This window comes from Jatropha curcas, chromosome 6, assembly GCF_041381405.1.
Source record: "Jatropha curcas cultivar XTBG-Jc1 chromosome 6, XTBG_Jcur_1.0, whole genome shotgun sequence".
NCBI classification, from domain to species: domain Eukaryota; kingdom Viridiplantae; phylum Streptophyta; class Magnoliopsida; order Malpighiales; family Euphorbiaceae; genus Jatropha; species Jatropha curcas.
Window position 1 is genome coordinate 28154733 of NC_143156.1, and position 15918 is coordinate 28170650.

A 15918-nucleotide genomic window follows, 5' to 3' on the forward strand; every position below is an offset into this window, starting at 1 on the left:
ATGAAATAGAAATTTTCCAGACCCACAGAGAGGCCAACTTATATATTTCCTGTGGTGCAAAAGACAAGAGACATGGTCACAAAAGTTAAATGTATGTTTGTGTGTAAGGTACATTATCTTCCCTTTAAAAAACAAATAAGCTAATATAGGTTATCTTATTCCAAGGATGACTGGAAAAAGAGAGACTGTTAATTAAGTGCATCTCCACTTGCATTTCTCTTTCTTCAACATTTATACTGTACATACAAGTTAATTTCATATTGATTTTCATTTAATTGTAAGAAGAGAATTGTATGTCACTGAGCTTCATAAATTTGAAAGAATGCAGGTTAATTTTTAACTACAGCTTAGGACAAATCAAAGAATTTTAAAACTATTTCTACATCTACTGATATCGACTCATCTGAATTTTTAACAAGGAGAACATTGATTCTAAGCTATTTTGTTCACTAAGAGTCATTAGAAATTATAGTATTACATATATAAATGCTAAGAAACTGACAATAGTAAGATCTAAATCTAACGTTCACTTTATAGTTTCATATTTATCATAGAACAAGACATTATTTTCAAATTATAATAAGTTTATCAATACAGAGATAGAAGTGCGTTAGTCATATGAACATCAACATTTAAAATAAAGATTATTTTTGATGGAAAATAAACAATTGCATAAATAGTTTCAACAAAAAAATTCACCACATTGATTAATTTTATTGCATCTTGAAATACATAGTGCACAGCTTTTAAGTTATGCAGATTTTTTAAGTGAACTTCATTATTATGAGCAGTCCTGCAAAATTAATTAAGTCTTAAACTAACTTAAAAGAAATGATTTTTTAAGAATCCAATAATATTAAATATAATCCCGACATTCTGTCAATTTTATCTTTCTTAATTATTCAGGAATCCAATGATATTAAATTTAATAATTTCCTAAATAAGGAAATTTATTAATTTTCTAAATTTTTTGTCTTTACCAAATAGTGTAACGTTACACGTGGCCACAACTCACATAACCGTCAAACACGGTCAGGCGAGAGGCAAACTCTGTTGACTGACCTATCTGCCACGTGTGAAAAAGAAAACTCCAAACAAAGCCAACTGTACAAATAACCTACACACGTACCTGGTGGAATCCGCGCTCTAAAGTAAGCGGCACGCCGATTTCACTTATACACGCCAGATCCTTTGATCAGAACCGTAGAAATAATAGTACCGATCAAGACAACCGTCTAATATGTTGACTAATTTCTCCGCCAGTGGATAACTGATCGCAAATCCTCCACCGCCAAAAGCCATATCGTACGCGTGCATCAAATCTTGCTCTACACTCTCAGAATTCCCTCCGATATACCACATCCGATTATGATCATATTTCGCTAACACCGAAACTAAGTTATCAGTGAAATACACTGTACCATCATCTCCCATCACGAACCACCTCACATTTGGCAGCCTCGATTTAAAGCTATCGCTTATTATTCTAGCGATCCTGACCGCTGATCTCGAGCTGGAGAATCTGAACCGGGTCCAGTCTGGAGACGAAAGCCTGTACGGTGGTTCCGATATTTCGGATTTTCTGTTGTTCTTGTTTTTCGGCATTTTGTCTAGCCAAACGAAGCCTCGCGTTTTCTTTGTGTCCCACCAGAGAGAGCTGTATCGGACGCGATCGTTCCATGTGGCTGCTGATCCGCCTATTCCCATAAGGATGTGGGCGATGTTAGTGGGTCCGGTATCGAGTCTGGTTTCGGGTTGTGGGTTGTTCCGTTTTGGAGTGGGGAAACGGAGCGCAAGGGGTTTTGGGGAGAAGAAGGCAGTATAGAGGGCGAGAGAGATTGAGGATATGAGACAGAATTGGAGATGTGGGGGATGAAATGGGGCTTGGTACCATTGTTGGGTCATGCTCATTTTCCCTAATAAATGTTCCAGCTTTTGCCTTTTTCTTATCTCCCATTTTCAGGGACATACATTAATTTCAAATACTAACTGAAAATATGTATATAATGAACAATCATACAAAATATATCTTACATTTAGAATAAGCATCACACATGTTTATATTTTTCTTTGCCATTCATAAAACTAAAATTTTAAAATTAGTTAATCATGTGATAAATCAACTATGATAATGAGGTTATTTAGTGTCTATTTGGTTCCATGATTAGTTACGACAATTTTTTTTAGGAGTCAAATAAATTTTTTTAAAATTTTAGAGGGGTTAAATATAGTTTTTTATATTTAAGGATCAAAATATAATTTTGTTTAAATACCACGCACCTTAGTCTTCCTTATGGAACTCCGCCTTTGATTATAGTCAACATTTGGTAGCTACTAATTAGTGGCTATCTGTCAAAAGGCTCATGCAATAATTATAATTATAAATTTCAATTTTTAAAGTTTTTAAGTGAAACACTCATTAATATTAAAACACTATTCTAATTTTTGAATTATACAACCTTATTAACTTACCATTTGTTTGATAACTATGTAAATTATCTAGTCAAAGGTATTTTTCCTTATTTAGAAAAGAGGAGAAAATATTTATTTCACTTATTTTTCACTCAGATCCACATGTTTTAAATTTCTCCAATTTAAAGATAAAATAATAAAGAAAAGTGAAAATCTCACTTATTTTTATTAAATGATCTAAATACCACAAATCAATTAACTAACTTTTACCCTTCTTAAATACCCTGCTATTTAAATGAGAATAAAATTGGCAATTTTTAATATAAATATTTTTTTTTCTAAAACTTTGTCATTTCCAAATAAAAGAAAATAAATTTATTTTCTGTCCTTTATTCTATCCAAACGATCCAAACACGGAATAGAAAATAACCATTGAAACAAAATTGATAATCTATCGTTATTTTCCTTCTTTCAATATTTCTTTCATCTCGTCTGTAAACAGAGATTAGAGTTAAAACCCTAAACCCTAATTGTTTATCCCTCATTCAAATATGCTTTTAGTGTTTGTTCAAAATACAATTATATATATTGTTGACAAATTATTTTGTAATGTTTAGGATGAAGGGAACTTACCATGCGAGAAGATAAAAGAAAAGTCAATTTTTTCAGAGAAAATATAAAAATGTCATTTTTAAAAAAATGACATTTTTTAAAATAAAATTCCACTAATATATACCATAGCTTTGTTGTGGATGATTCAACTATTAATTCAATTAATTTAACAGATATGATGTTAAAAGTCATAATTATTTTGACCTTTTGTGTTTAGAGTTATTGGAGAGATGCTTAATTTGTATTTACAAGATTGAATAATTAATTGATTCAATTAATTAACAATGTAGAAAGATTTATGATAAAAAATGGTTCTTTAAATTGTAACTAAATAATGAAATTTCTCAGATAATTAAGGTATAAAATGAAATTTATTGCAATTAAAGAATTGATAAATTGAAATTGGAAGTGATTAATTACCTATTATTTGGTTTAATAATTTTCTAGAGAAGAAAAAAGAACCATTTGCTACTATTATTGTATTTTTTAAAAAATATATATAATTCATTAATAATAATATTAAGTATTATAAATTCTCATATGGATCAAATATAAAATTTTGCTTTCAGCAAATACATTTATTTAATCTTTTAATAAAAAAAAATTTATTGAATAATGTTAGATTTTATCATGATTTTGATAAAAGATATAAATATTCATATTAGCAAAAAATTTTATATAAATCTTCGTAGTAATAACTAATCCATTAATTGATTAAGACAATAAAATAATAACTTCTCGAATTCTCTCCACCTGTATTACTTTTTTTAAAATTTGTAATATGTGACAAACACATATGAGTTTTCACCACTATATGTCATAACATCAATGGAGGCAACACTAGTAGGCTCCATTGGTTTGAAAATCCAAACCTCTAAATCAATATATAAAGTCTCTAACTAAATAAAATCAAATGTCACATTTTCATTCAGCAATAAATCTTACAAAGAAGGGACAAAAAAAAAATCCAAATTTTAATTTTTGGATTAGATTTTAATTTTAATTTTTCAAACCAGCTTATAGGATTGGATTTGGAAAACCAGACTTTTATATATTTTGTATGAATATAATCTTTATCCAACTTTTTTTAACTAAAATTTTTTAGTAATGGACAAAATAAAGCTATCGTTTTGGCCCCATCAACATGCAATTTACAAACAATATGAAGATAAAAAAGTATTTTCGATTCCTTCAAGTGACAGGAAAATTATAGAAAATGCAGTATCATTTTCCAAAATTTGTACTATTCTTTGTTGTTGAATATAAAAATCTTGAAAGGTTATGGTGATTTCTGGTCACTGATTGATCGACAAAGGTCAAAATTAAGCCCATGCCGACAAATCTGTTTGGTTCTTGAGAAATAAATTAGGGCACTTAACTCTGTCCCTTTATAATTTTAGTATGAGAGAAGAAATCCCAACAACTTATATCTCATGGACCCTTAGAGAAGAAATTCACAATTCATAGGGATGGGAGACTTAAACCAGTTTAGCGAAAAGCCAACAATTATTTAATTACTGTGTGTTTTCTTTTCACATATTATAAGAATTTGTAAAATATTTGAATTTTAATTCAATTTACAGTTTAAATATTATAAAGTAATATTTGTATAAAGTTATTTTTTATCATACTGAAAATTGAAAAAAGGGTAAACAAACCAAATCAATGGTTAAGAAGTGAATCTCAGATTGAAAAATAATAATAGAAATTAAATGACTTATAATTAAACTCACTTATTTTTGAGCTCGTATATATTGGCCATGTCTTTTAATTATAAAATTAAATTCTTCCAAAGTTTTTGAAGTTAATAAATTAGCGGCCGATTTAATATAATAATATTTCACATTGTTTAATTTTTTTTTTGAAAGATAAAATGGAAATTTAAATTGGACTTAATTAACTCTTACAACATTGGAAAAAAAAAATCGAGTGGGACATGACTCCACTCTCGTAGATCAGATATAGACATGAGTTGCAAGCAAATGTGTAACAATGTTCGTTGATCATCTAACACACTTCAGCTAACACACGAGATAGAACACTGAGAAAGTTATTCGAGATGACATTACAATCACAAAAAATCACATTGTTTAAATTAAGCATGCTTTTATTTGCAGTTTAAGAGATGATCAAATGCAGAGGAATTGGTGAAACCAAATAAAAAAATATGAGGCTTTGTAGGGCGGGCATGACCCAAAATGAATTTAGCAAATCAGAAGGAAGAACAATTGCAATTCAGTTGCCCTCATTTGTTTTGGATTTCACTTGCTTTAGCAAAAGGCCGAGTTCCATGAAAGTACTTGTTGAGGAAGAAGAACAACCCTTAATTGAAGCAAAGAGAAGAAAGAAAGAAGAAAGTCTTTGAAACCAAAAGAAAAGATATCTAACAATCTTTTGTGTTTAATCTTCATTTTCGCTAGTTGCTCGGGTTTAGATCAATTGATTTGGAGTAAAGTATAACTATATTCTCTGACAGAGAGAAGGGATGTCAGGAGTGGCCCCCTCAGTAATTTTGTTTTAATAATTCATCTCTAAATTTTTAAAAATTTTCAATTTCATTCCTTAAAATATAATACTTTTTAATTTAACGCCTCCTAAATTTTGAAAAAAAAAAAATTTTCATCCCCTTTGTCTTCAATCCTGGCTCCACCACCGACTATATCCATCGCTTTTATTTGTTACAGTTTGAGGATCAGTTTTTTCTTCTTCAAGTATGCTTTAATTGAAGTGAAATCAACATTTGATATCTTTTTGTTTGTAATCTATTGCAAAACCAGCAAAGATGTGAAGTTAACATCAATTTTTCACTTTTGTCTTCAAAAATTTTGCGAAAGATTTGTAAATTACGTGCAATTTGCATAGACCCTCAAAGACTTTCAAAAGTATTTAGACCCTGCAGGTGAGAATGACTTGTTTAAGTCTTTGTTTGCCCCCAATCCTAAACTCTTTGGTAAGTTAGCCATTAGAGTCCCACCAAAAGGACTTGCACAAGTCTATGGCAGGCTTTGTTGATGGCTCATATTTTCTCCGATCATAAATATTAATGAATGTTGATATTTCAAGCCTACAAAATTTTCCATTTCTGAAACGTGAAATGCTCCCGTCAGCGTGTGACATGGGTGTGACACGGAAATACAATTTGTTTAATAATAAAATTAAATGGATTAAAGTTGAGTTTAAATAAGTTCGTGTCATAAACGAGTGATCCACATATGACACAAGTTTTAAGCGGATCATTCTATAAATTGACTCATTTAATCTGTCTAACTATTTATTTTAAGATAAAAATGTAATTTACACACACACACACACACACACACAGAGGGTTATGTGGGTTATAGGTATTATAATTGTCGTCTTTTGACCCGTATATGATCCATTTAATTAAATTTAATTGACTTTTTTTTACTCATATATGAGCTATTTAATTAAACATGTTACATGTGTCGTATTCATGTTACTCGTTTAATTTTTTATGTAGTACTTATGTTTAAATATTTGACATGATTATTAAGCTGATTGTATTTGTATTGATTCTAATTGTATCACGTATTAGGAGGGTTCGTGTCCAACTCAACACGTCAACCTATTTTCACACCCCTAGCCACATTTTAGTTTCAACGTGGATCATAAGTTAAATTATTGGGAGTCAAACAATTATCAATTTTGTAACTTTAGTAATACTAGTATTAAGAACGTGCTTTGCACATTAGAAGTCATTGTTCCTACTCGTTTTTTTTTTCTAAATATAATTTATTGATTTTTTTATAATATAATAAAAATAGTAATAAATTATTGAATAAAAAATAAGTATATTAATCAGGTGTTTTTAGTCAATATTTTATTGTAAATATTATAATATATATGTAGACAAAATGAATGAATATTGAAAAAAAAAATTAAAATTGAATGAAAAAAATAAAAATTTATGATTGAAATGATATGGAAAGTAAAAATAATCATAACTCAAGTAAAATAATATCTTTCAAATTAAAAAGTAAAATGATAGAAGAAAAGTTTTTGACATATAATAATGAACTCCATAGCCAAAGAAAAATAAAATTATTATGGTGATTTTTTCTATAAGTATTAAACATTATAGTCTATATTAAATTGGTATTTTAATAAGATTCCTACTTGAGTGATATTATAATTCATAAATTATTCATAATTAAGATATTATACATACGTCTTATCTTCAACTATTAGAAGTACAATAATAAATTTAAATAATAACTACCTATTTTTTAATTCTTTTAATCAAATTATTTTTATTATTTTTTAGATTAATTATTTTATTAATAGTTTTATTTGAACTATTTTAAATTTTTTAGTAATTTAAATTAATCTAAAATAAAATTATATAATTTTCTATCAATTCAGTTAAAATATTTTGACATATACTTTGTGCTTCTTAACTGAATCTTCAACTTTATTTGATAATTGATTTTTATTTTAAGGTCAGGTTATAAAAAAAATTTTCGGTTTTCTATTTTTATATTTCCTAGTTTTATATGTTTAATTGAATAATATTATTAAAATACCCTGAATTTTTATTTTCGAAGTTTTCAAATTTTTATTAAATTAAAAATCGAAAATTTTAGCCGTGTGGGCTGCAAATGTGATATAGTCTCAATTCGAGCCCAAATTTTCGAATTGGGTTCCAGCCCAAAATTGATTATTCGAAATTTTCGATTTGGCAACATTTAAAATTTTCGATGAAATAAAATGGAACTCCAGCTACCAATCGATTATAAATGTATATATGTATGACTACTACATAAATTAATTATTCTAAAATCAAATATCATTGCTACTAATGTTTTTATTATTATTGAGTAAACGGAGGAAACATTACAGAATCTAACTAAAATAATCCAAATAAATCGAACCGATCCCCAATCGAACCGAATAAATTCGAATCACTTCTAGAAGCTCCTCTCTGCCCTTTTTCCAGCGTTGGCCTCACTCCTCTCCTCCCCAAACCTGCGCCTCCACCCACGCAGCACCACCATCTCCACCTTCTTCTTCTCCTTCTTCTTCTTTCTTTCTTTTTCTTTCCTTCTTCTTTCTTCTTCCCTGCGCCTGCGACCCCATTTCTGGAGAAAACTTGCAGCGGCAGCAGATCGCGCCTCCATCAGAGTCAGTCGACGAGCCTCCATCGCGCCGACGGTCGCTTCCTTCCCTCTCAGTTCGATCGCGACCCGCCTGCAGTCATAGCCTCGATCGTCACTCGACTCCAGCCACAGCCCGACATCGCGCCTCCTGCTGCTCGCGACTCCGGTGAGCACGGCAGCGGCTCCTGCTTCGGTAGACCCAACGACTGTCTCCTCCCTCTTTCTCTTCGATCCGGCGAGGTTGGTTGATGACCAGTCGATCTGGTCCCTTTCCTGCCGTTGCTAGTGCTCCAGCCACATTCGGTTGTCTCTCCGGCACGCATAGTTTCCATTTCCGGTCTAACGAACTTCCGACAATATTTTGTTTGGGGTATAAATTAATTTTTTGTTAATTTTGGTTAATTAATTTAATTTTAGTAATTTTGATTACTTAATTTAATTTTAGTAATTTTGGTAATTAATCTAATTTTAGTGATATCGAGTAATTAAATTAAATTAATCTTAGTGTTGATTTAGTGATTAATTAAAATATATGGTTAATTAAAGATAATTCTAGTACCAAATTAATTTATTAGGAAATTATGATAATAAATAAAATAAAAATTTATAAGTATTATTAATGTTGAGTTTAAGGAGGATGGGAGAAATTTGTTGATTGATTGCCCGATGGAGGGGCTGTGTGGACTTGAAAAATAATCCAATAAGTTGATTGGTGGATAGCCAAATTTATAGAGGAAATGCTGCTGAATCTTCGGCGAGACACTTAACATAGAATTAAATTAGTTATATCCTTAACGGGTAGTAACAACTAAAACTCGAAGTATTATTATCATTGTTATTAGTATTATTATTATTACTAGTAATATTATTATTGTTTTAATATTGCTATTATTATTATAAAATATTCATTAAAAATTTTGTTTAAAGGTTATAAATTTGAATAAGTAAATAAATAAGGAAACGTTATATATATAAATATAAAGTTTAGTTTGATAAGTAAATAAAGCAACGAGTAATCAAAACTAATAAATAAATGTGGGATACTTTTGTTTTTCAGATTAGAACTCTTATTTAGAATTTTCTTATCATTTTAGATGTGTATAAAGTCTCGAAAGGTGAAGACAAAAAGCTGGAAGTGTGCAGTAGTAGAAATAGTCCTTTAAGGGACAATAAAGAACTGTGAGTAATGTTATTAGATAACTCGCATCATTCGCCTGCATCTTTGCATTTATGCATTCACGGCTAAATGTTATCATGCATTATCTTGTTGAATTGCTATATTGTGTTGCACTATTGTTGCGATTTAAAAATTGCTTGATTACTTGTGTTGTGATATTGCTGTGCCCTGTTTGTGTGGAATTGGGATAAAGTGGGTGAAATTTGTTGATTGATTGCCCGATGGAGGGGCTGTGTGGACTTGAAAAATAATCCAATAAGTTGATTGGTGGATAGCCAAATTTATAGAGGAAATGCTGTCGAATCTTCGGCGAGACACTTAACATAGAATTAAATTAGTTATATCCTTAACGGGTAGTAACAACTAAAACTCGAAGTATTATTATCATTGTTATTAGTATTATTATTATTACTAGTAATATTATTATTGTTTTAATATTGTTATTATTATTATAAAATATTCATTAAAAATTTTGTTTAAAGGTTATAAATTTGAATAAGTAAATAAATAAGGAAACGTTATATATATAAATATAAAGTTTAGTTTGATAAGTAAATAAAGCAACGAGTAATCAAAACTAATAAATAAATGTGGGATACTTTTGTTTTTCAGATTAGAACTCTTATTTAGAAATTTCTTATCATTTTAGATGTGTATAAAGTCTCGAAAGGTGAAGACAAAAAGCTGGAAGTGTGCAGTAGTAGAAATAGTCCTTTAAGGGACAATAAAGAACTGTGAGTAATGTTATTAGATAACTCGCATCATTCGCCTGCATCTTTGCATTTATGCATTCACGGCTAAATGTTATCATGCATTATCTTGTTGAATTGCTATATTGTGTTGCACTATTGTTGCGATTTAAAAATTGCTTGATTACTTGTGTTGTGATATTGCTGTGCCCTGTTTGTGTGGAATTGGGATAAAGTGGGTCACTATGGTTTGTGGGGACGGTATATGAAATATGGATCCTGAATATGATGAAATTATGGAATTATGGAATTTGACTGTCAGGCCGAGTTTGGGAGATCGATGCCCCGTGTGCACCTGATGATATGATATGTATGATATGGAAAACCACAGGGTGCTCTCCTGTTGATATGGAAAAGAAAGAGAGAATGGAAAAACAATGAGAGGGCTGGTCAAGTGAGGATTAGACCGGTCAGCCAGGTATGGGGGATTGGCTCCCTGGTGCACACATTATGAGTGAATGGGCCTTGTGGGAGGACGGCTCATCGGCGATTTCGGTGATGCCACTGACTAATTTTCACGTGATGTGATTATGTGAAGATGATAATATTTGTGATTGCTGTTGTAATGTCATATGTGTGTATAACTGCATGATCATATAGCTAGTTGAGTAATTAACTTGATTAAATTTAACATTTGTATGATTATGTGGGGTGAGAGGGTTATTTAACTCTACTCATTGAGTTTGGCGTTCACTCCTGCCTTCTATTTTTTTTTTTAGGTAATAGGAAGAAAGAAAAATCCTATGGACCCAGCCGAGTCGAAATTAAATATAGAAGATTGTTAATAATTATGTTAACCATGTAAATGTAAAAGATCGTAGATCATGGAGTTCTGCAATTGTATTTCAGATGGGTTGTAAAGGAATAATAAAAATATATATTAATATATGAACTGTACTTTTTGTGTATTAAAGTTAATGGGCCTGAAGCTACATATAAGATTAGAATATGGGTTTAATTGATATAGGTTTGCTACAAGTTTCGGGGCCTTAAGCCCATCCAAGTCTGAGTGTCTGTCCGGCTCGCTAAAATGGGTCATTACAATTATCCAATCTAATTAAAAAATATTATATAATTTTAATTAATCAATGAAATTAAAAGTTTTCTAATTAGAATGAGACTAAATTATTATTAATGATATTGCTAATCAATCAATAAAACACAAATAAAAATTAAAATTTCTATACACATAAAAAATTATGATTTACTATTATATTATAATTTGAATATTAAAATTTTTATGATTACTTTACTTCTATTGAAATATTTGAAATTAAAAAATAAAAAATAAAAGATATTATCTTAACAAATGGTAAAGTCCTAATAAAATATAAAATAAAAGGAGGAAAAAAAGGAGAAAAAGATACAAAATAGATTTTCAATTTAGGATTATAACTTTAGCAACGGATGAAAATTCCATTGCTAAACTATTTGTGTAACCATTTCCCAACTCTTAGCAACGGAAGAAGAATGAAATTCTGTTAATTAATAAAAATCAATTCAGGTTATAACTTTACAAATGGAAAAGTATCCCGTTTCTAACCCGTTTGTAGAAATCAATGAAACAAATTAATTAAAATAATCTAATTAAGGAAACTAATATAAGTAATCCAATTAAAAATTATTATATAATTTTAATCAGTCAATAAAATTAAAATTTTTCTAATTAGAATACGATTAAATTATTTTTAATGATATTTTTAATCAACCAATAAAATATCAACAAAATTAACAAATTTCTAATTAGAATAAGACTAAATATTCCTTAATAATATTTTTAATCAATTATTAAAATTAAAAATATGTAAGAGTACTTACCACAAGAAGAAGACATGATTGCAAACTCAATAATTTCAAATTTACAAAACCTTTATGTAATAATTCTTACTAGTCAAAAGTAATTAAAACACTATATATATATATATATATATATTGTTATGATATAACGAAATCCTAATTAGAATGATATTAAAGGACAAATTTCTAATTAGAATAAGATTGAATTTATAATATTAAATTGGATAATTTAACATTAAATTTATAGTGATTCTTATCACACAGAGGGAAATACTAAGTTTATGCTGGCAAATTTGTTTGGTTCTCGGGAACTAAATTAGGACACCCAACTCTGTGCCTTCTGCAATTTTGGAAAGAGACAAGCAAACCCAACAACTTCCATAATCATGGAACCTTAGAGCAAGGTGGCTTTAGTCTCCTCTGGCAAGAAATAACGATTTCTTTATTGTGGATTTTCTTTTTCACATGATTTGAATTTTATTTCAAGTGACAAATCAAGTCTGACTTTAAAATTATTTTACATATATAGACACACAGAAAAAAAGAAGAGAAAAACAACATAAAAAAGAGAGGAAATTATAGATTAAAAAAATTTAAAAGAGCTTTGTTGTAGATGTTCCAAGTAGCGCATTTGATTCTGGAGCAACAGAAGAGATCTCTTCTTTCCACTTGGCATGCAAATGCACCATCTGCTTATTCATCATTTGATTTACCTAACAAAGTCCAAAGTTCATCATGAAATAAAAATCTTGTTAATTAGATATGAAGACAGATAATAAAACGTAGGTTTTCTTGTTCTGAACACAAGGTATCCCATTGCGAGACCAAACACTGCTCCAAATGCATATCCCGTGAAAACAGATTTCCATCCAAATCCATTTTCATCAGAGTTTGCATCTTCTTCGCCTGATGGTGTCGTGACTTGTTGCCTTTCACCAGAATTGCAAGCCTTTTGCAGTGGAAATCCACACAGTCTTGTGTTTCCTTCATACGAGCTATTATCAAATGTGTTGAACTGAGGGCCCGTAGGTATGGGTCCTTCAAGTTGATTATGCGAAACAGAAAATACTACGAGGGATGTCAAAGTTGCCAATTGGATCGGAATCCTTCCAGTAAGATTATTTGAAGAGAGGTCTAAAGATTCCAGATTGGTCAAATTTCCTATTGATGGTTCAATATTGCCTGTGAGATGATTGTGAGACATGTTGAGCTGCTTAAGTGCTTTAAGCTTTCCAACTGACTCGGGAATTTTCCCTGTGAAGTTATTACCTGACAAATTAATGGTTGTTAAAAGAGTTTGGATTTTCACCAACTCAATTTCCAGTCCTTTCCATGTCAACCTCACAGAATAATCATAAGAGGTGTAGTGCCATGATCCCATGTATGTCATATTCTGATCAACATTGATCATCGCATCGAAATTATTGAAATAATATGAAAGCAAAGGTCCACTGAAATTGTTGTTGGAGAGGTCAAAAATCCGTAGCTTGGGAAACGGATAGTTGGCAATGGAGTGGCTTTTCACCAAACCATGGAGTCTATTGGATCGTAGCTGTAGAATCTGCAACTTTTGAAGAGTTTGTAGAAAAGAAGGGAATGTGTCCTCTATCTCATTGTTGCCCATATCTAAAATTTCCAAATCTTTACAATTGGAAATGGATGTTGGGATTTTCCCTTGCAGTTGGTTGCCATTGAAATTCAAATATCTCACGTTACTGCCTTCTGAAAATACTTGAGGGAGAACTCCATTAAAGTTGTTCACACCCAGATGTAATACTGAAAGGCTACTGCTGAAGTTTCCCAAACATTGTGGAACGGGACCACTGAAATTGTTACTCGACAGGTCAAGGATTTGGAGTGATTTTAACTCACAAACTGCAGAAGGAATTTCTCCTGTCAATTTCTCATTTGATGAAAGAATGAGAACCGTCAAGTCCACCTGATTGAAAATTGAGCTTGGAACTGTGCCAGACAACTTGTTATGGCTCAGATGAACATATTTTAATGTATTATTATATTTGAATTGACATACTTGACCAGTGAGCAAGTTGTTAGACAAAATCAAGTACTCTAGGCTAGAGAGCCTGAAAATATCTGAAGGAATTGGACCATTGATATTGTTGCTTGTCATACCTAAAAAGAGGAGCTGACTAAGGTTTGCAAATGAGGGAGGAATTGGGGCACTAAAATTATTGAATGAAAGGGACAAATATTGGAGTTGGTTAAAGTTTCCAATGAAAGATGGAATTGGACCATTGATATTGTTGCCTCCCATATATAAATAGATGAGCTGGCTAAGGTTTGCAAATGAGGGAGGAATTGGGCCACTAAAATTATTGAGTGAAAGGGACAAATATTGGAGTTGGTTAAAGTTTCCAATGAAAGATGGAATTGGACCATTGATATTGTTGCCTCCCATATATAAATAGATGAGCTGGCTAAGGTTTGCAAATGAGGGAGGAATTGGGCCACTAAAATTATTGAGTGAAAGGGACAAATATTGGAGTTGGTTAAAGTTTCCAATGAAAGATGGAATTGGACCATTGATATTGTTCCTTCTCATATATAAATAGATGAGCTGGCTAAGGTTTGCAAATGAGCGAGGAATTGGGCCACTAAAATTATTGTTTGAAAGGTCCAAGCGACAGAGTTTTTCAAGTTTTCCAATTGAGGATGGAATTGGGCCACTGAAATTATTGTCTCTAAGTTCCAATACAATGAGTTTGGATAAATTACCAAACAATTCAAGATTAGACCCTATAAAATTGCAACTATTGAGTTCCAGTACTTGCAACAACTTCAGATTCTTGAAGAATTCATTTTCTAAATAAATCGGAATTTCAGTCTGAGAAACTGACAAGTGGCTGAGTGAAAGACTCCAATTTGACGTTGGAATACAGCCATTGAGGCCTTCATTGTACGCTAAGTCTAAGACTTCGAGATGTGGAAGCTGAATTATACTATCTGGAAATCTCCCTCTCAACCCACAAGATGAGAGTCTGAGGGATGACAAAGAAGTAGATAAATTGATAAAGGAATTAGAAGAAACCAAGGACAGGTCTGCACCGCTCAGGTCCAATTCTTTCAACTTGGTTAAGTTTCGAATAAGCTTGTCAAAACTACCAGTTGTTTCTAATGTCAAACGAAAGTTCCAGGAAAGATCAAGAGAAACCAAATTGGATAGCTGACCGATTTCTAATGGAATTTGGCCATCAAAGTTTGAATTATTTAGATCAAGGTGTGTCAAGCTCAACAAATGGCCAATTTGAGATGGAATTATAGAGCCTTTGAAATTATTATAAGAGAGATCTAGTTTTTGAAGATGATGAAGAGCGAAAAGAGAATTATTAGAATGGAAGTTACCGTAAAGCATACTGCTAGAAAGGTTAAGCCCAATCACATAGCCAGTATTAAAGTCACAGTTGACACCATCCCAAAAGAAGCAACAATCCGTGCCCTCTTTCCATGAATCTGTCTTGGGATAAGAATTAATAGAAGGATCATAACTCCTAATGGAGAAGGAGTTTTTGAATTGGAGCAAGGCATTGCTTTGATCAAGCTGGCAAACTACATTTGAGAAAGGGGAATTTGTAATATTTGAAGAAAGAGATTGAGAATGGAAGTGAAATAGAAGGAGGCAGAGAAATTGAAAATGCCACAGTAAGCAACCAAAACCCATGTTTTGTGTTTGCCAAATTTAATTATGATCAATTTCAGCATATATCACTCCCTATTTATAGACCACATGATTCCCTTTTTGTTTGAATCATGATAATGTTCTGTCTCCTTTTTTTTATATATAATTATTTTAAAACATCCGCTCTTTAATTTCTATCACTTAGTGCAAGAGCCACTGTAATTCTATTCTATTTTTATTGTTATTATAAATTACACTATACTTTGTTTCATAATTTTTTTTAATAGTTAGAATAATTTACTCTTATTATTTTTAACAAAAATGGATTATAAATTTTATCTTTTAGAAATTACGTTGGTTTCTGTTTCTGCATTATCGATCTTTTTCTCAAAGTTTTTCATTTTTTTTTGAAAAATC

At 30.8% G+C, this 15918-nt stretch overlaps 1 protein-coding gene and 1 long non-coding RNA gene across 2 annotated transcripts; one reads left to right on the forward strand and one right to left on the reverse strand.

The window, feature by feature from the left end:
• The first annotated feature begins 7936 nt into the window (after window positions 1-7936).
• LOC149495862 (uncharacterized) lies at window positions 7937-10980 on the forward strand. Its single transcript, XR_016321128.1, has 3 exons — window positions 7937-8511; window positions 9236-10052; window positions 10787-10980. It is a non-coding gene; the product is annotated as an uncharacterized LOC149495862 (long non-coding RNA).
• Window positions 10981-12285: 1305 nt separating this feature from the next.
• Window positions 12286-15908, reverse strand: LOC149495863 (uncharacterized). The gene has a single exon (XM_089722313.1). It carries the CDS (start codon window positions 15541-15543, stop codon window positions 12598-12600), a length of 2946 nt encoding a protein of 981 aa, XP_089578439.1. The 5' UTR covers window positions 15544-15908; the 3' UTR covers window positions 12286-12597.
• Between the last annotated feature and the right edge of the window lie 10 nt (window positions 15909-15918).

What these genes read in the sequence shown, in the direction of transcription:
- LOC149495863 (XM_089722313.1), bottom strand. Translation starts at nt 15,543, where the DNA reads ATGGGTTTTGGTTGCTTACTGTGGCATTTTCAATTTCTCTGCCTCCTT.